Source organism: Pleurodeles waltl, chromosome 7 (genome assembly GCF_031143425.1).
Source record: "Pleurodeles waltl isolate 20211129_DDA chromosome 7, aPleWal1.hap1.20221129, whole genome shotgun sequence".
NCBI lineage: Eukaryota > Metazoa > Chordata > Amphibia > Caudata > Salamandridae > Pleurodeles > Pleurodeles waltl.
This window is the reverse complement of record NC_090446.1, coordinates 23,798,587-23,820,402: the sequence shown is the minus strand read 5'-3', so window position 1 is coordinate 23,820,402 and position 21,816 is coordinate 23,798,587. Positions and strand designations below refer to the sequence as shown.

General features: G+C 42.9%; 1 protein-coding gene across 2 annotated transcripts in view; it reads right to left on the bottom strand.

Moving 5' to 3' along the window:
• Positions 1-308: 308 nt before the first annotated feature.
• LOC138303581 (uncharacterized) overlaps positions 309-21,816 on the bottom strand; it is a 52,851-nt gene continuing 31,343 nt past the window's right edge. Inside the window, exons 3-6 of one of the 2 annotated variants that reach the window (XR_011205415.1) lie at positions 21,421-21,602; positions 19,603-19,653; positions 15,262-15,365; positions 8,075-8,099 (exon numbers count right to left, since the gene is read on the bottom strand). Coding sequence is in view for 1 of the 2 variants with exons in the window: in XM_069242845.1 (XP_069098946.1) it covers positions 7,988-8,099; positions 15,262-15,365; positions 21,421-21,602 (398 nt within the window). In the remaining variant the exon portion in view is untranslated. Of the gene's footprint in view, positions 8,100-15,261; positions 15,366-19,602; positions 19,654-21,420; positions 21,603-21,816 lie in introns of both variants that reach the window. The other variant, XM_069242845.1, reaches the window with a different exon arrangement.

Here is a 21,816-nt window from a genome sequence, read left to right as displayed (position 1 = left end):
TACAGTGCTAAGAATGAGCGGACAGTAGCTGTGTAATGAACATTTGTTAATACTGCTACAATAAGTGCGTTTTTGTAGGTTTTGGGGTATTTGAGTATCTGAGGGGGGATGCTGTCCCTCACCATTGAGTTCCCATGCTGCAGCTAGTACTGCACTTCAGCTGGATAACCAGGTGATCCTCCAGTGCATATGAGCCTCTGAGGAAAGCGGATTTGAGAAGTCAAGGTTTGCTCCAGTTGTTGGCCAGCATGCTTGAAACTAACACACAGCATTAGAAAGAAGATGCACACAAAGTGAAATACACACTGTTATGTCCAGTTACAAGAGTTCTTTATTTATACACAGGCACAGTAAAGCAGTTACAATGACAGTCACCTACCCAGAGGACTGACAAAGGCAGATGTGGCGTGGTACAGTCAGTCTAACCCAGGTGCAGCTAATCTACTGCAAAACCCAGAAACCCACCAGAAACCCACCACCCAAAGTGAACGAAGATTCCCACCCGTAAAAAAGTGATGATCAAGTTAGCAGCTACTGGCGAAGCCAATCGGTCCAGCATGTCACGTGGCTCTACTAACACAAGGAATTACTAGATGGCCTTCTCGAGTGAGAAGAAACAGCGTGAAGTCTTTAACAAAACTGCAGCCTTCCAAAACGTTGCTAGATGTCACTCTCAAGTCAGATGGAACTTTTAACAAGTCCGTCACAAAGCTGTAGTGACTCACGTTGTTACTAAATGTCCATCCTGAGTAAATCGCAAAAGCTTCTTATATCCTTCACAAAATGTCTTTGGGTGTGGTTTCAATATAAAAATGTACACATCTATTTTTGATACTCTAATAAATTGTGCTTGATTTCAATTGGAGAAGTAAATATGCAAAAGTTGGTACATGCTGAGAATCAATATCACAGTTTTTAATAAATGTCTTGATTATTATGCACTTTCAAGTTTAGTTTCAAGTTTATTTTATTTGCACGGTTGATTAAAATCTTTGCAACGTTAATACGATATTATAAAATTCCATTCATCTAAATCATTTCCTCAGTACAGATTACTATGCAACACTTGTGATGAAAAACTTGTATATGTAGGTACTAACAATCGCTGATTAAGTCAAGTGTCTTCAACCTTATTGTCGAGAAGCTTTTTTTTGTGAATGTCACTCTATTTACACCACAGCAAAATGCCCACTACCTTACTCTGTGCCCCTCCTCACAAGTGAACTGCAAATGCACTGAAGTTCTTACATGATGCTGCAGTTATACTTGCTCTTACTAGGTGGCCCTCACAAGTCAAATACAAAAGAAGTTAAATTATCACATTATGCCACAGCTCAACTTGTCTTTACTAGGTGTCCCTATCGACTCAAATGGAAAAGCACTGGGGCCAGGATTTGCTATCATTTTGCTTCATGGTTGCACCACATTTTTGGTGTAGACACAATTCAAAATGCTAGTCCAGATCTGCAAACCAAACTAGGTCTGACTGCATGGCCTTGTGTGATTTGTAAAGAAATGCAACACAACGCAGGGGCTTGTGTTGCGTTATGTGACATTTCAACTTGGGAGGCTTTCCATGGGTTGAGCACAGGCAGTCCCATGAATCTACCCATGGGCTTTGGTGTATTACCAGATTTACTAAGGCGAGTAATCCTGGGAATGCATCATAATGCTAATCCTTCCCCTGCAAGGCTTAATGAGGAATAATACATTTATTTCTCCTTATCTTTGACTGTTTCTATATGTACTACCTTCTGCAGTACACATAGAAAGAGGAACATGCCTCTAAGGTTTGTTTTTGTGCCGGAAGGTGTCCCGTCTGCCGAGAAACAACCTACACTGGCGTTTGTAAATGTGGAGAATTATTGTTCTCACAACTTCACACAAAGCAGAGCACCAACTTTTCTGGGTACCCTGCACTGAGCCAAAATGTGATAAACCTGTCCCTGAAATTCTTACTTCCAGCTTCAGTTACAAGCCCTTATTAGGTTTTCCTCTGGAATTAAATGCAAAAGCATTTATATTTTTTCATAAAACTGCAGTTCCACTAGTTATTGATAGGTGTCATTCAGAAGTCAAATACAACAGCATTAAATTCTTGCATGAAGCTACAGTCCCACAAATTGTTAGTAGATGTACCCCTCGAATCAAATGTGAAAGCATTGAACTTATTGAACGGCGCCTCAGTTCAACTAGTCATTACTAGGTGTCATTCTCGAGTCAGATGCAAAAGCACTGATATTCCTTCAGGCAACTGCACTTCCATAAGTCATTACTAGGTTTTGCTGTCAAGTCAAATGACGCTGCAGTTCCACTATTTGTTACTAGGTGGCCCTCTCAAGTCAAATAAAAAAGCATTCAAAATCTTCCATGGACATGCAGTTCCATTAGTTGATACGAGTTATCCCTCCCAAGTCAAATGCAAAAGTATTGATATTCTTTCTTAAAAGTACAGTTCCACGAATCATCACTAAGGGCCTCATTATGACCCTAGCAGTCACCAGACCGCCAGGGCCGCGGTGGAGGTCAGACCACCGGCACCGCTAGGTTACCACAAGTCAACAGCCTGGCAGTCTCGGCGGTTGTAATCAGCCAGGGCAGCGCTGCTTGCAGCACTGCCCTGGGGATTACAGGTCCCCTTTCCACTAGACTTTGCATGGCGGTAGCCCCACCATACAAAGGCTGGCAGAAAGGGAGTGCTGGGGGCCCCATGGGGGCCCGCACTGCCCATGCACTTGGCATGGTCCATGCAGGGGCCTCCATTGACAGCCCCATCACGCATTCCACTGCCCAAGTTACGGGCAGTAGAAAGAGCGACAGGTGCTGCTGCAACCGCCTGACTGTCACATTGGTGCCGTCTTGATTACAAGCCGGCGTCAATGTTAAGGTCCTGTTCACCACACGGCCGGTGGGCAGGAATGCTGTTTCCACCTTCTGGCCCTGCAGTGAACTCTAAATAGGGCCGGCGGTATTCAGGCTGCACAGGCGGCCTGATGGCAGTACGAGTTTGGCAGGCGGCCTCCGCCACCCATCAAACTCTTAATGGGTGCCTAAGTGTCTCCCACAAGTTAAATGCAAAATGACATATTCTTATGTGAAGCTGCAGTTCATGGAGCCATTATATGGTGTACCTCTGGTGTCATATGCAAAGGTATTGAAACTATTTCATTAAGCCTCAGTTCCCTTAGTCATCCCTATCAAGTAAGATACAAAAAAGATTGACATTTTTCATGAAGCTCCAGTTGCAGAAGCCGTTACTACATGTCCTTCTTGAGTCAAATGCCAAAGCATTGCAATTTTGTACATGGAGCTACAGTTCTTTAGACTTTCCTAGATGCCCCTCGCAAGTCAAATGAGCATTGAAATCTTACACGAAGCTTCAGTTCCAGTATTCTTTACTAGGTGCCCTCGAGTCAAATACAAAAGCATTGATGTTCCTTCAGGAATCTGCAGTTCCACAGATCATTACTAGATGTCGTTGTTTAGTCAATTACAAAAGCATTGACATTTTTTTAGTAACCTGAAATTCCACAAGTCGTTACAAGGTATCGCTTTTGAGTCAAATGGAAAAGCATTAAAATTCTTATATAAAGCTGCCATTCCACTACTTGTTACTAGGTGCTCCTCCTAAGTCAACTGCACAAGCACTGAAATTCTTTCCTTAGTTCCGTTAGCTGTGACTAGGTTCCCCCTCAAGTCAAGTAGAAAAGCACTGGTATTCTCCCATGAAGATGCGGTTCCACAAGTTGCTCCTAAGCGGTATATTTAATAAGGTTTTGTGTTGCGTTTGTGTCACAAAAGTGACCCACAATCTTTTTTTACCAATTTACTTTCCAGCACAAACCTTGAAAGTCCGTGCAGTGTGCTTCTTTGCATTAGATAGCACCAAAGGGGCGTTCCATGAGAGATGCATGGGTGTTCCCATGCAACCACTCAACGTTTTTGATGCAAAACCTTATTTACTAAAAAAAAAAAAGAATACAGTGTTTTGTGTCAAAAAATAGTACCCATTTCAAATAGGTGCTATCACAGAGAAATACTATTAATTTGTCTTTCTTTTCAAACTTACCAGGTGCTCTCACTTCAAATGCAAACACAGTGAAATTCTTTCATGAAGCCACAGTTCCACTAACTGTTACTCGGTGTCTTTTTAAGTCAAACACAAATGTATTAAAATTCTTACATTGAGCTGCATTTCCACCAGCTTCTACTAGGGGTCCCTCAGAATTCAAATGCAATAGCATAGACATTCTTTCAGGGAGATGCACTTTCATAGGTGGTTATGAGGTGTCTCTCTTGAGTCAAATGCAAAAGCACTGAAACTCTTTCACGAAGGCGCAGTCCCACTAGCTATTAATAGGTGCCCCTCTCCAGTCAAATGCAAAAGCATCGAATTATTTCATGGAGCTGCTGTTACACTAGTCAATAAAAGGTGTCCCCATTGAGCCAGCTGCAAAAAGCATTGACATTCTTTTGTGAAGCTGTAGATTTATTTACTTTTGCTATGTCTTTCCCAGTCAAATGCAAAAGCATTGATATTCTTAGGTGAAGCTGTAGATTCATGTACTTTTACTATGTCTTTCCAAGTCAAATGCAAAAGCATTGATATTCTTACATAAACCTGCAGTTTTAAAGATGTTACTAGGTGACCCTCATGTGTCAAATGAAAAAGCATTAACATTCTTACATGAGGTTGCAGTTCCAATAGTTGTTGCTAGGTGGCTCTCTAAAGTCAATGCAAAAGCATTGAAAACTTTACTTGAAACTCCAGTTCCACAAGATGTTACTAGGTGTCCCTCAGAAGTCAAATTCAAAAGCATTAATATTTTTTCATAAAAGTGCAGTTCCTCAAGTTGTAACAAGGAGTCCCTCAAAAGTCAAATGTAAAAGCATTAAATTCCTACATGAAGTTGCAGTTCCACAAACCGTTACTGGGTGTGCTTCACAAGTCAAATGCAGAAGCATTGAAAGTCCTTTAGAAAGCTGCAGATCCGCAAGTTTTTCTAGGTGTTCCTCTCCAGTGAAATGCAAAACCAATGAAATTCTTACATTAACCTCTAGTTCTACTAGTCATTACTATATGTCCCTCACAGGGCAAAATACTACAATTGATTCAGAAAGCTGCAGTTCCACAAGTCATTACTAGATGTCCCATTTGAGTCAAATACAAAAGTTGAGTCAAAAACCACAGTTCCACTAGCTGTTACTAGGTGTCTTTTTAAGTCAACTGCAAAAGCATTGGAATTCTTACATGGAGCTGATGTTCCACAAGATATTACTAAGTTCCATCCATAGTCAAATGCAATAGCACTCAAATTCCTCCGTGAAGGCACAGGTCCACTAGTCATTACTAGGTGTCCCTCACGAGACAAATGCAAACGAATTAAAACTCTGACATGAAGCTGCAGTTCCACAGGCCCTTACTAGGTGTTCCTCTTAAGTCACATGCAAAACCAGTGACATCCTTCCTTTCATAAAGCCACAGTTCCATTAGGCATCACTAGGTGTCTCTATTGAGTCAGATGCAAAAGGATTGAAATTAATAGATGAAGCTGCAGTTCCACTAGTCGTTTCTAGGTGCCCTTCACAAGGCAATTGAAAAGCATTGCAATTCTTTAATGAAACAGTAGTTCCACTAGCTGTTACTAGGTGCCCCCTCAAGTGAAATGCAAAAACACAGACATTTTTCAGGCAGCTGCAGTTCCACAATTCATTACTAGGCATTCCTCTTACGTCTATTGCAACAGCACTCAAATTCTTACATAAGCCTCAGTTCCACTTGTCATTACTAAGTGTCCCTCACAAGTCAATTACAAAAGCTTTACATTCTTCCATGAAGCTGCAGTTCCACAAATTATACTAGATGTCATTTTCAGGTCAAATGCAAAGGCATTGAAATGTTTACATCAAGCTGCACTTCCACTAGTCCTTAGTAGGCATCCTTATCGCGTCAAGTACAAAAAGCAGAGACATTCTTACATGAAACTGCAGTTTCATTTGTCATTATGCGGTTCCCTCAGGTCAAGTGCAAAAGCATTACAATTCTTTAGTAAGCAGCAATTCTACAGTTCGGTACTAGGTTGCTCATCACTCAAATGCAAAAGCAAAAATTATTTCATGAATCCGCATTTACACTAGCTGCTACTTGGTGTCGCTCAAAGTCAAATGCAAAAGCATTGAAATTCTTTCATTAAGCTGCAATCTACTAGCTGTTACTAGGCATCCCTCGTAAGTCAAATTCAAAAACATTGCTATTCTTTCATAAAAGTGCAGTTCCACTATTCCTTACTAGGTGTCTCTCACAAGACAAATGCACAAGCAATGAAATTATTTCATGAAGCCGCAGTTCCACTAGTCGTTACTAGGTGTCCCCAACAAGTCAGAAGACCTGCTTTAAGCTAAGGGTGTGTCCCAGTAATATATAAAGTTGCATGCAGAGTTTCGCTATTTTACTCATGTGTGCTTGCTTTCCATAGGTTTATACATTTGCCAAAGCTGGCTCATAAGAATGTGTTAAAACAACAGATTTGAACACATTTCTTGATTTCTATCACAGTAAGTTATTGCACCTTACTAAATAGAGGAGCTTTTATTCACTTGTAAGTAAAAGTTCATTTGGATACCTCATCTTGGTTGTTTATTTTACAGGTGGATGTTATTGTATGTACCAGCTAGTGAGTCTTTGTTTATTTTAAATAAATGTCCCGGTTTGTGGGGCAAGAGTCGGGTAACCCCGTGAACGCTATGTTAATTTTAAATAAATTTACCCGGTTTTGGGACAAAGGTCAGGTCAACCTGCAAAGCAGGTCAGATATAAAAGTGAAACTAAGGGCTTTAGTCCTACTTTTATGTTTGACCTGTCCCGGTTTTTTTCTTTTCAAAATCTGGTCACCCTAAATAGGCACCAATCTAAAATCAGCAGATGCAGTGTAACACAGTTTTGTAATGAAAATACCAGCTTTTTGTTTGTGGCATGCAAAACCTATTACTCAATGGGAACCAGTATCTCAGTGCATTTCAGAGCTAAAAACTGCTCCTTCACCGACTCCCAGTCGGCAATAACATCTATCTGCATCTGTGACGCTATCTCTGATCCTGCATCTCCCCCTCTCTTCACCTTCCACTCACCTCTACCCCGTGTATATCACTCTCGTGCAGTCTGTATACTGCTGACTGCTCCACTCTGTGTGCCCCTCTCACTCCCAATCGGTGGGTCTTCAGTCTCCCACGGTCTCTGCCTACCTTGCTCACCCCTTTCAGTGCAGCTCCCACTACCCATTCTCAGACCATCTCTCACTATCCACTTTCAGTGCATCTCTACCCATTCCTATTTAGTCTCTCGCTACCTACTCTGTTTCTCACATCCGACACTCTGCAGATCTCACTGTCCCCTCTCAGTGAGCCTCTTACTACCCAACTACCCACACTCAGTGGCTCTTGCTACACACCCTCTGTTTCTGTTGCTACCCACCTGCTGCCACTCTTGTTACCCACTCTCAGTGTGTGTTTCACCACCCTCACTCTGAGGCTTCCGCTACCTACCCTCTGTGACACTTGCTTTCCATCATCAGTGGCACTGCTTACCCAACCTCTATGGGTCTCAGTGCCCACCCTCTGCGGGTCTCAGTGCCCACCCTCTGCTAGTCTCAGTGCCCACCCTCTGCTAGTCTCAGTGCCCACCCTCTGCTAGTCTCAGGGCCCACCCTCTGCTAGTCTCAGGGCCCACCCTCTGCTAGTCTCAGGGCCCACCCTCTGCTAGTCTCAGGGCCCACCCTCTGCTAGTCTCAGGGCCCACCCTCTGCTAGTCTCAGGGCCCACCCTTTGCTAGTCTCAGGGCCCACCCTCTGTCTCTTTCATTCTCTGTCTATCACAAAGCCAGGATATATAGCTTCTCTACATTTCTGCAGATGGGTGTCCTCAAATCAAGTCATTGCAGATGTGTTGCTAAAACTCTGTAGGTGTCCCAAGGAAACGTCACAGTGGGCCTTTAGTCATATGGTTCTATCTGACAAAGTGAACTCCTCCTCATACTGCATTCGTTTAAGAATATACCATCCTTTCTGAGGTACGCACAGTCCCCATAACCATACACTGGCGTCCTGTAAAGAGAAGAACATAGATATTAAAAGTACATTAATGTGTGTACATTTGCACAGCAGAAAGGATAATTGTCTGTAGTTTTATCATGTGTTGTCCTTAACTTGCTTCATAGCTGCAGACTAAAAGCACTCCAAAAACATTTAAATTTCTCCAACTACTTGCCTGAAGACACAGGCCCTCATTACGACCCTGGCGGACCGCGTTATTTTGGAGAAAGGTACTGCCAACAGGCTGGCGGTACCTTTCCCCAAAATATGACATTGGCGGTTTGGCCCAAGCCACTCCGTCCACCAGGGCGGTAACAGCCGCTGGGCTGGAGACTTCGGTCTCCAGCCAGGCAGCCGTCACAATCCCACCCTCGGGATTATGACCCCGCCTACTGCCATGGTCTTCATTGCAATCTTACTACCACGAAAACCATGGTGGTAGGTACTATCAGTGCCAGGTAATTCCTTCCCTGGCACTGATAGAGGTCTCCCCGCCCCCCTCCCCAGAGTTCTCCCCCAACCTCCCCCTCCTGACTCACCTGACATAAACACACCTACACACACAGATATACACACTCATACACACACACGCACACCTTCATTCACCCACACATGCATACAGACACACAGCAACTCTCCCTAACATACATAATAGCACACACGCATTCACACGACACAACATACACTAAAACTCACACCCATTCATGCACACATGCATTCCACACGCCTCACACCCGCATGCACACATACAAAAGCAGTCACACACACACACACAACATCCCTCACCCCCTTCCCCTGTTGGAGAACCCGTCTTACCTGCTTGCAAGGGGTCCTCCGGCAGGAGACGGGATGCGACTTTGCTGCCAGCAGCAGCATCCGCCAGCGGAACACCGCCAGGCCATATCATGTGTCATGATACTTTCAGCGGTGTTCTGCTGGACTGGTGCTGCTGCTGGCAGCAGCACCACCTTACTGCCGTCCGCCACCATGACCGTAGCTGGAATTCCGCCAGCCTTCAGGCGGAATTCCGGCCAAGGTCATATTATGGTGGACAGTTGGTAGCCACGGCCATGGTATTTTGGCGCCTATCGCCGTGGCGGTAGGCGGCACTTACCGCCATTATCATAATGAGGGCCATAATGTTTTCAGTTCTATGAAATTGTGGATCATAGCCCTAACCATAAAGTGGTTTTCTATTTCATTAGAAGAGCTGGTTGACAACAGAAAACCTAATATGAGGCCACACTTTCCTGTAATGTGAGGTATTGTACCGGTGCTTGATACATTCTAAACATACCTGTTGTCCAGTATGTATAATGGAACAAGAAAAGTTGTACCAACAAAATGTTATATTTAAGATGAGAATGGAGCACACACGAATAAAGTTCATAAATTCTCAATTCTGTTAATGGATCCTTAAACTTAGAGAGTTTAAGCAATTTAGAGATTTTAAGCAAAAAACATAATGTAAAGCAAATGTGGCATTGATATGACAAGTAATAATTACAAAAAGTATATTATTTCAATGGCAAATTTAATATACATAATACAAATAACACAATTCTACGAAATAACATACAAAAAATTATGACAAAACTACTACTGTACAAAACTGGTGTTGCACATAAAAGCTTGGCAGTGTTTTCTCACACATTGCATATTTGAGTCAATGGTGAAACGTTTCATCTTTTTCCTTTCCATCCAAATGAAAGAATTGAGGTCCGCAGCTATTCGAAATCCCCGGCCCTATGATGGAGATACCCCAACTGTGTTGTCTGCGTGAGGTACCCTGTAGGTGATAGCAAGAGCTGTGAAAGTGTTGCCACTAACTGCAGGCCACTGCAGAAGTAACAGCAGACTTGCCGTGGTTTCGCAAGAAATTTGGAAATTCCTATTTGAATAGAACTTAACAAACTTAAAAAGAATAAGCCTTGATAAAGTCCTTCACAGGACGAAACACATGTCGGCTGAATTTGGTTGAATTTCAAGATCAATTCTTTCATTTGGATGGAAAGGAAAAAGATGAAATGTTTCACCATTGACTCAAATTTGCAATGTGGGAGAAAACACTGCCAAGCTTTTATGTGCAACATAAAGTGGTTTTCTGCAACCTTTCACTTAGACAAAACTTCAAAAAGGGCTCCCACCAGAGGCAGGGAAGTGATAACATATTACTCATCTCAAATAAGGAGTTAAAGCACATAAAATAATGACAGACAAACCGGTGCATACAAAGATAGAAAAATATACTTCATGGATTTACTAAGTTTGTAATCCCGAAACAAACTTTATAAATAGTGGGTCTGAAAATTGTCAATTAACCTGTAAGGTTTACAGTTAGAAAATAGTTTAAAAAAAAGACGTGTTACACGGGTGTAGAACAGAAGAAAATAAAAAAGTTATGGAGTGGGGTGGGGAAGCAGAGGCTACCAAGATGTATTTCTAAATTCGCCATACACAGGTGACAGTTGGGCAATTTCTCTACAGTATCCTCAACTTGCAGCATCTTCTGCAGAGAATGCCAAAAGTTATCCCACAACATTTTACCACATGGTACTTTACGACGTGGTTTTTACCACACATGCCTGTAACGTGTGATAACATATTTATGCAGCTTACACACATATAGCATGTCTTTAACATGCCTTTTTATCATACATATTAAAATAAGCATATAAACATTACTTTTGAGTTAAAAAAAACTCCAACATTCACTTTTTTAACCCCTTAATCTAATACACTACAACGGCCCAAATATCGACTACAAATTTAAATTCTTTCTTTTCATCTCTGAACTCAATACACTAAACTGAACCAAACTCCCCAGCCCCTTGTTGGCCCTTCCCATAAAGGTACTTACTTATACTTACCTTTACATACTAATACGTAATGACTTGCATTGCGAAATAATGCATTTTAGCAACTTGCATTGTAATGCACCATGAGATATACTTACAATGTGGCAAATGTACCAGATTGTAAGTACTGCATGATAAAGGTTACATACCCCTGCGGGTGTCAAAAAGGTTATGGTCAAACCAGAAAATATCTACAGCAACTTTGCACACCACGCTGACCATAGCAAACTTATAGCCAATCTACTCATCACCAACTAAGACGGCCACATGGCATGATAGACAACCCTCATCAGAGAAGACACAGCGACTATCATGTGGACCATCCACTCAGGGGCCCAACGGATCCATGCCTCCACATCTACAACCTGGGAATATCACCAATCAGCATCTCCCTCACCCAAAACATCAGCACCTGCATCATGGCCGCCGCATCCCAAATGACTGGATACATGCAGAAATCAATGCCCTTCTAAAGAAACAATCAGCCAACTTGAACCAACAGAGCAACTTCAAACCTATCTCCCTGCTCCCCTACCCAGCCAAATTGATTGAGAAGGGCATCAACAGATAACTCTCAACCTACCTTGTGGTTCACTACTGGCTGGACAACACCCAAGCTGGATTCAGAAAGCACCACACCTCTGAAATAGCACTCATCACAGCCACCGACAGCATTTGTACCATCCTGAACAAAGGAGAAACAGCAGTTCTCATCCTGCTCAGTCTATCTGAGGCCTTTGACACTGTCTCACACAACACACATCAGAAGACTCCACAACATAGGCATCCAAGAATATGCACTCAAGTGGATCTGCTATTTCCTTACGAGAAGAACCCAAGGGGTCAGAGTGCCACCTTTCACATTAGAGATCATGAACCTGGTTTGCAGAGTCACCCAGGGAATGTTCCTCAGCCCTACACTTTTAAATGTCTACAAGACACCACTCACCAACATCATTGGATCCCAAGACATCAACATCATCTCCTATGCTGACAACACCCAACTCATTCTCTTCCTGATAGACAAAACAACCACCACCAGAACTAACTTCACAACTGCATGACCATGGGAGAATTTTGGATGAGAACTAACTGCTTGAAGTTCAGTTCCAACAAGATGGAAGTACTGGTCTTCAGAAAAAAGGCCTCTGTATGGGGCTCCACCTGGTGGATGTAGGAGTTAGGACCAACACCAATACCCACCAACTACGCAAGAAATCTTGAGAACAAACTAGATGGGAAGTTCAACATGATAGCACAAGTCAACACAGTGAGCACCTCAGGCTTCCATGCTATAAAAGATCATCAAGTGCAGAACACCAGATAGACTGTCCCGCAAGTACTCATCAGACACAGGCTGGACTATGGCAATGCTCTCTATGCTGGAATCTCCAAACAACTCCAATAAAGACTACAGACCATCCAAAATGCCACTGTAAGACTCATAATCAACCTCCCACACCACACCCACCTTGTACCACACTTCAAGGAAGTCGACTAGCTCCCATTCAAAAGCACAGACAATTCAAAATTCTTATGCATACAAAGCCTTAAACATCACTGGACTAGCATACCTGAACAGTTGCATACACTTTCACCAGCATGCCAGACATCTACGCTCTGTGTCATTCTCATTCACAAACAACCCCTTCCCCAAAAGCAGAACAGAAGGTAGCTCATTCTCTTACATTGCACCCAAAACATAAAATGACCTCCCTCAACACATAAGAGCCTCCTCTTCACTTCTGGAGCTCTGCAAGAAGCTGAAGACCTGGTTCTTCGAATAATTCCATGGGATCAACATATCCATTCACCTGCTCAGCCACCTAGATGCCCTCATCGGTGATTCAGGCACCATACACATCAACATGACAAAAGAGTGTTGTCAAGTGATGCAGACAGATATGGAAGGAAGGTTGTAGGTCATTACCATGCAAGGCACTGCAATGCAAGTCATTACCACCAATCCATTACAAAGGAAGTTCCAACTACTGAATGTCCCTCATTAAGTAACTACACAGGTAAGTGTACTGTTCATCTATAGGTATACATAGTGGTACTTGAAGATGTATATGTATTTCTCTAACTCTCTTAGCCATCAAATTACCACCTATCCCTGATCCCTAGAAATCCCTTACCCCTGCATTATTTGTACCTGAGGTATAAAAAACTCTAACACCCTGAAATAATCCCCTTCCATTGTCCTAAAAAAAGTCTTACTACCCATAACTACTACCCACCTCTGATTCCTAACAACTATTGATCATTTTAAGCACTAACGGCCCCTAAAACCTTACACTAAACTCTACGCATCCCTGACCCCTAAAAACTCCTTACCACATGAAAAAAAACAACCCATCCCTAATCCCTAAAAACTACTCAGCACCCTTAAATTGTATCCAACCCTCAAGGCTGAAACCCTTTAACACCTAAACAATCACCAAGAACCTTAAAAAGCCCTTACCCTCTGAATACAAACTGAAAAATAAAGTGTGTGTGTGTGCATGTGTAAGCGCATAACTACATCCATTTATAAATATAAATATATAAAAACAACATGTTCACACCAGCATAGTAATGTATCTATGAAATGCACCGGGGCAGCTCCTCCGTTAGGGCGGAGGAGGGTTGCCCACATACAACCCCCCCAGCAGCAGCAGCTACTAAACCTTTACTAGAAAATGATAAAAAACTGAGTTTGTTATCATTTTCTGGTAAAGGGGTGGGACCATGGGGGTGACTGAGCACTCCCCCTCAATGCGCATGTATGTTTGGCCAGCCTTCTGGGGCTGGCCAAACACACATGCGCAGTAGGTCTCTCCAGCCCAGCAACACAGTTGCCGGGCTGGAGAGAGCCTGCACAGGCTCCCAGTCTGCGCCAATCTTGATGCTGCTCTGAGCAGCATCAGGATTGGCCGATGGGAACCTGGGCCTGCCTGCAGCAATGGAGGACAGGAGAGGAGTGGAGCAGCGGTGATGGAAGGCAAGTGTTTCTTTTTTTTTTAACCGCGCTGCAGTGCCCCTTCCGCACCCCGCGAGCCACTACTGGCTATGCACTGTAGTAATGCTTGTTATAAATGTAATATAAAGTCACCTGCGTGGTAGTGAAGTGCGTTGTAGTCGATGCCATGCATTGTAATAGTATGCATGGGAGTGGTACGCGTTGAAGCCGATGCCGTGCATCATAATGGTATGCATGGGAGTGGATGTATTCTAGCAGATCCATAACATAAGGTCAAAGAGAAGGATTCACCATAGTTAACCCCTTCGGTGCAGAGCACGGCTACAAGAGGTTAACGTCTGAGGCATTTTTACATTTATTTGCCACACAGTTTGAGAATTGTGTAAAGGACTGAACACAGGTGATAGGAAATTAGCAGTCTGCATTTGCAGATCATTGTTTCAGTTTTTAAAACTTGTCCACTTGTGAATGAGTCAGATAAAGAACCCTGCTCAAAGAAGGCATTTATAATAATTACCCAGAATGAATTAGGTTTATTTTCAAACATTTATGTCAGTAAGGCAGGTACTGTGTAATCCATGTACAATGACGGTTGGTGTACATTACCCCCTGGAAGAGTGAGATATTCTCAAAGACTTCAAATTCACTGATTAGAGAGCTAAAACATCAGAGGTCAGAGTCTGTCCTCCATCATATGCTGCTCTAACATGAACTTAGTGATTTCCCTTCAGCAGGCTAGGATTTTACAGTCTTTTTGAAGGACCGACTCTACTTCTGTATTCTCCTTTATCCCTTACAATGGGAGGACCAAAACGTATCCAGGCCTGTTTTTCCTGCCGTGAGACTTGAGTTTTGTTGCAGATGGCCTCTCTTAATACAGGATTTGTGGCCTTAGGGACATGTGTGATGAAGGTCTTTCTCTTCTCTTCTGTTCTAGATTCCATACGTTGATCAGTTGCAGCATGTTCCCCTTCTGTTTACAATATTTGTTTCTAGAGTTTACTCATGCGGTCACTGTAGGACTTATGTTTAATTTGCAGTTGAAACTGTTTGTTCATTAGGTAACAAGTGTCTGTGGAAGCTCATCCTCTACTTCTGCATTTAAGATCACCTCCCTTTCAGACTATCGTGTTGTGTATTTGATGGTTCACTCTTAAAGTGGGTACGTTTGATTTCAGACTCTAAAGAAGAATCATCCATGGGGTCTCAGGAATGAATCCTGCATTTAAAAGGCCTGATCACTTTACAAGCTTTTCGGAGTACATGCCTGATATGAGGGTATGACACAGTTCACACGATGTGTGTATTTTTTATTGGAGGTTTATCATGGGGAAACAATCATATGGGAACTTACATATTTGGATTCAAACTGAAGCCATCAATCCACTGAAATTCTTCATCAGATTTGCTTAGACCGATCCAAGGATACCGTCTGCCAAATTCTTTAAATATCTCATCCTGCAGAAGAAAAATATTTCTAATGATTCTTTAAAAGATAAATTTATCAATACACACTTCACCAAGGAATTTGCCATTTCACCTAATGCATTTAAAGGAGAGAACAGTTTGACATTCACACATTGATGTGCAGTTGCTGCTGATGCCAGAAAATTCAATTTTCAAAGACCAGGCCACAGAAATGTATCTGGGAAAACAAAGTCACAGAGATCAAGTTGGCGGAAGATGCACTTAAACATTAGAGTTAATCCATAGCACAAGACACCAGGTGGTTGGCAAAAGACTGACATTGGGATCAGGATCTGAGTTGGGGGTCTCTTTCTGTGCCCCATTATTTATCACCCATGGTTGTGGTGCTGGATGCATGCAGCACCATACGCTTGTGGAATAAATAAAGGGGAACATTACACATATACCACATACATCTATACAAGCATTTGGGAATGCAGATTATAATGTGGCGGTCTGCTGTCCACCATTCCTGCATTGTCACCCATCCAAGTGGAGTAGCAAATACCTATCTCTCTAATTAAAATTAATTATGCAGGTTGTTTTGCAAAAATCTGTGAATAAGCAATTTGTGATGTGGTCTCTCTGAAGATACGTCACATTGAACATTGCATGCCCGCACATAACGGTTTGCAAACAGATATTCATAAATTGTGCCAAATGTTCCTTGGGTACAATTTCTCATAAGGCTGTCCTTTTCAATTTCTGTGGTAAGAGTATTACACCAATGTATTCACGTTATACAATCAAGAAGTCATTCTTGCCAGCCTTCCCCAAAGACTGGTAGCCAGATGTGTGAAGAAGACCATAAGAAGCGATTGCTTGTGGTTGCCCTGTGCATGGATCTTGGATTTACATTTTCTCAGTTTGTCAGATCCCCATTCCCAGATTTTGGATGATGGCACACTGGACATACTTGTAGCCTCTCATTGAATCTGACCATTAGCGGCAGCTGAAGACCAATCAATGTACTGAGGCCCAGATTTACTAAGAGTTCACCCAATGTAAGGCAGCAAGTAAAGTTTCTGCACTCTACTGCATGCACTGGAGACAGCAGAACTGTGCCATGTCTACAAAGAACTGGCACATTTCTGGTCTCTCCATGCGCTGGCATACTGTGTGCAGCCATGTACCAATGGGGTGCCTTTGTGTCATAGTGCAAGGACGTCTGTTATGTGGCCTGAATAGCTGTTGTGCAGCAAGCAGTCCTGCCCAGCAGAAACACTATTCTTTAAGTCTATTTCTTCCATTGATGTGTGTTGCAGAATGCCACAGGTCACCGTTAAAAAAGTAATGCAAACCCAACACTTATCTTTGTACATTTGAGCTAGTGTTTCTTAACTGGTATGTGAGGCACAGGCAAGTACAAATCACCCTAAATCTAAAGTGGTCTCTGGCATCCACAAATTTAACCCACATGTTTGAAAAACTCTAGTGGTGCCCTTTTCTGCTTAGATCAGCCACAGGACTGTGCACTTTAAAGGAGGTTAAAAAGGATGTTAGGTTGGGGAATAGACAGGAATACACCAAGGTTCAAATACCTACAGTTACAGGTAAGAAACATGTTTATTCTCACCTTCAAAAGGGTTTAGGTCACATCTCTTAGAAAACACTCCCTAAGATGTGAGGTCCCTGGAATAGACTGCATTAGAGTACATGAACATTTGTGATTTGGCAGGACTGCAGTGCGAGGGACCATTCCTAGCTGATTCGACCTCGAGTCACAGGAATTCATCAAAAGAGATAACTTGTAAAACTTAGTTGTTTTTTTTTGTTGTATTTAAGTTTAACATAACATTAAACAGGGTGTATGGTATACACTATCGCCTGGCCCCCTACAGTCAACATTGGACATCATTTCACAAAGGATCAGCGAGTCATTGGCACATTTGAGTGAATGAGGTGTCGCAAATAAACTTACAACTTTAAATAGCGTGTGTCTCTGCTGTGCGCAACTGCAAGGCCTGTAGAATTGGGAACTGTATCCCTCAATGAAGTGTAACTGTGGAAAATAAGTGAGGGAGGGAAATGTTGCGGCTATGGGGCGTATTCATTGTGTCTTATGTTGTGATGGAGATCAGGTGGTACTGGCTATGATGTAGCGGTGGATAAGGGGCAAGAAGCAAGGAAGGGGGAGGGACTGTCAGACCGCTATCCCTGTCCCGAAATGGGGATGGAAGACTTCCACAAGGGCCCAGGGGCACCCATCAGCATCTGGAGGCTAGCCCCATGTGTGGGTCTATGTAAGTGGGGAGGAAAGGGTGGAGGCAGCCCTAACTCACAGTGGCATGTTATCATAGCTTGCACTGGAAGTGAATGAGGATCATCGCCCAATGCGAGGCAATGGGGAGTCAGCAGAGCCCCCGCATCTCCTCCTTGCGTAGGATATTCTATCCTGCTGCCCCCAATTTGCGTATGGCTTCCCTTGACGCCTCCACCGGAGAGGGGCCCGAGGACCACCAGGGTAGGGTAATCGTACGGACCGCTATTAGGAGTGATAGCATCACACTGGGAGATCGCACTTTATGTGTATTTTTGTGTTTGAAAAAGACAAGAGCACAGGCCTCCCACGTGAAGAGGTCAGGGAGATCCACCACATCCTTCAGGGTATTGTGGACCGTTAACCAATATTGGTGTATACTGGACAAGACTATAACATATGTTGTAAGTTCACCTCCTGTTGGGGACATCGTGGACAGGCAAACTGCGCTGTGGGGTAGTATTTGCTCCTATGTAGTAGATGGAACTGAATACTTTTAAAACAGGAGTCATGGGAGACTCTCTAAGAGTAGGATAGTGCCGTCTCCCAATCTTTATCGCTTAATTCCCTGCCAATGTCTGCCTCCTACCGGTGTCTCAATGGGGTTAAAGTGGCACCTAGGATAAGTATTATGGCTTTGTAGAGTCAATTTATATGGTGATGCTCCCAGCCGAGGGTGTATATTGTCTATACGACGGTGTGTGGCTGAGGCTCGGTGTCAATGGGGCCCCATAACCTCTGCATAAAAGATTGCAATTGCTGATAGGTAAAGAACTATCCTGATGGAATATCACCATTTGCTACGAGTTGGTCAAAGATGAGCAACTGTCAGTCTGAGTACAAGTCCCTTGTTGTATTGATGATGTTGATCGACCAGGACTGTAGCTGTCACGCTGCGTAATGGCTGGGAGGGGGCTGGGAAGGCCCACCGAGGGGATATTAGGCACATAGCTGGGCCTGTCCCGAGAAAGTCAGTAAATTCGTAAAATGCAGGTGTGGGCTATCTTCATCTGGAGGGGCCGGACATACAGGTCGCGTCCACGGGAACAGAAGCCACGTATCATGGCCAGGGATAAGGGGCCATGTGCTCCGACGCTGACGATCTCACTTATGTGGCGTCCAGCACGACAGCCACTCTAGCTGAGCTATCTGGAAAGAGGCCTCAAATACGCGGGCACCCAAGCCGCCTCAGTCTGGTAGTACAAAGTCTATGTAATGATGAGAACCCACTTTCATAAGATATTTTATATGTCCAGATAGTCGTTATTTAGAAAATCACAAATCCATATCATAATACGGTAAGTAAGGTTAAATAATCATAATTGCATGGGTGTTATCCAGAATTGGACTGTTTGTCCGTCAAATGCCACAATCCGATGGTTAGGATACAGTTGTGATAGCCAACACGTGTTTCGCCCCCTGCGGTAATTTTACCTGGGGCTTTCTCAAGGCTACAAAATAATACAGAATGGATAGATTAAGGTCACTGAGAGACCTCTTTTAATTAGTCTGGTGATCAGTGGAGTTGGAGCATGCAGTTGGACGTGCACACCTTATGACCTTCCCAATTATATCATCAAAAGATTGGGTGTGTTTAAAAAATTCAGTGAAAAAGAATGTATCAGTAATAAAAGGCGAAAAGCAAGAAAGAAGAAAAGAAGATAAATTGTTTTGATTTAATGCCATAGTATTTTGAGAAGGTGATATTAGTACAAAAGATAGTTAATAAAGACTATTCAAGCTCACATTAGGAAGAAGGAAATCCAAGTCATCAAAGTTCACCCATTGAAGAGAGTTTGTCAATGTAATTTAATTATCATGCTTTTTAAAGATTAAAATTAAAAATAAAATAATAACTGGCGTCAAATGACTGCCAATAGAAGAGTATACAGTATTAATCCGTGAGTTTGTTGTAAGCCTTAGTAAGTAATTTGACATGCGTAAATGAAAACCAAAAGAGGATCATACCGGTGTAATGTTCAGTGAAATGACTTCTTTTCGAATAGTAGTCTAAATTGTCTGAGAAAAGTTAAGCAGCAAAAAAGTACCTTTAAGTAAAATGATCATCTCAAATTATCAATATAAGATTAAGTGAAAACATTAGTGCATGTAATCATATTCTATGTGTAAAATTATAGCAAGCGAACATAAAGTGGGGTGCTCATCTCACGAAATACATTAATCATGTGTTACCATAAACTACTAGGTACATTTCATATACCTCAATCATATAAATAGAGGTACGTATCTTCTTTTGTTAATAAGAGGCTTGAATTATAGAAGACACTGTCTTAAAGTAAAAAATTCACATCAATAGTTAAAGACACGCTTACCCGAATACCATTAAGGTTGTCTCTTCTGAATGAAACGGCAACGCGTTGCCTAATGCGCGTCTTACTCAGACGCCATCTTGGAAACATTCCTACTGTGTAAACACGTATAAAAGGGGGGGTGTATTCCGTGTTTATTTTGGTCCTTCTTTAATTTTTATGTGCCGAAATGAAACACCTTTGAAATGATAAGCGCCATATTGGAACTTTTCCTAAAACTCAATTTTGCGATTCAAAAGCTAAAAAATTTAACAAACGGTTACATACTCAGAAATAGACCTAAGGAATTGTGTACCCCACTAGTGAAGTGACTTACCATGAAGTAATTCTGTATGTACATGCCTAAAGTGGACCAGAATGCTGAGTCCCCTAACATGTAGCATTAAAGATGCCAATGGGGGGTTGTGGGGGTAACCAATTCAGATCTATCATGCGCACTGCGAAGTAGGGAGCACCACAGGCCTACAAAAGCCCACCGCTCGGTCCAGGTGCGAGGTGTGCTGCCTGATGGCATGGTAATGTGTGGGGTAGGGGTGGGTGTGATCTGTCTTGGGAGATATTGAGGATGGCATTGTAGTCACCACCTAGGAGCCAGGAGAGGGGTGTTTTATGGGCTAGGAGATCTGACAGGCGCTCCCATAGAAGGTTCTGGTCTACGTTAGGGGATCCTGCCAAAGAGTAGTGATTTACCATTTAGCCAGCCCTCCAGTAACACCTGGTGCCCTTCTCTGTCCACAATGACCTCAGTTTCCTGAAAGGGGAGGCCGTGGCGTGCCCAGTCTGTGTCCCATGGGCATAAGCACAGTATGCAGTGGACTGCACGTTCCGTGGCAACAGTGACGGAGGTGCTGCAGATCCTCAGCGATAGTGTGTGTCTCTTGTAGGAGTGCAATGTTGCCATTCTGACAACGCAAGTAAGAGTAAATGGTATAGCACTTCCTCATGGTGTGCATCACCATAAATTAAGGGTGAGGAATCTGACCTTCGCTAGTGTGGTCATATGCACGGTACATTCCTTGGGGGGGATGTGAGTTTCCCAAAGCCGCAACCCATCCCATCAGCAAGGCTATGTGATGCCAATGTGCCATATGCATGCTGTGCAGCCACTTCAAGGTGGGAGGTGTAAACATTGTGGTGGAGAGGGTAGTAGGGAGGACATATAACGGGGGCACTGCGCAACAGGCGATGTGCCCAAACTATAAATGTGTGGCACACTTGTAAAATTTAGTTATGGCCAATGGAGGATTATTCCATCTCTGAGGTTCCAAACCTACTTCATCACTATATTTTATAATCTGTTGGATTGCGGACAATAAAGGAAAAGAATGTCAGTTCAATAAGCTGTAAATCCAACTGGGTTATGGGAGGGCAATGGAAGGGCAAGCCACACTTCAATGTAGAGGTGACATCCACATTAAAATTTTACATACAGTGTGACTGGACTATTTTAGCTCACCATTTTCAATTCATCATGGAGCACTGCAAGGCGACCGCCATTCTCTAAACACAACCGTGAAGAGATGTCCCAACTTGTTTCCACTTTGTTCCAAAAGTATTTGTTCATTGAAGGCATCCATCCATCGCGGCCATGAGGAGTTTGGGTCCTACTTGAAGGCACACTGGGTGGAGTGTGGGAAGCTACAAACACAGAAAGAACTTTAATGATTTCTTACAGAAAAATTAGAGTAAAGTGCAATATAGTATTTTTTGGAAAATGGATAATAGACCTATTTGGCTTTGATAAAACATTAAGGGCCAGATGTAGCAAAGGATTTGCGCCTCGCAAACGGCGAAAATCGCCGTTTGCGAGGCACAAATGCCTCTTTGCTATGCAGAAATGCACATTGCGAGT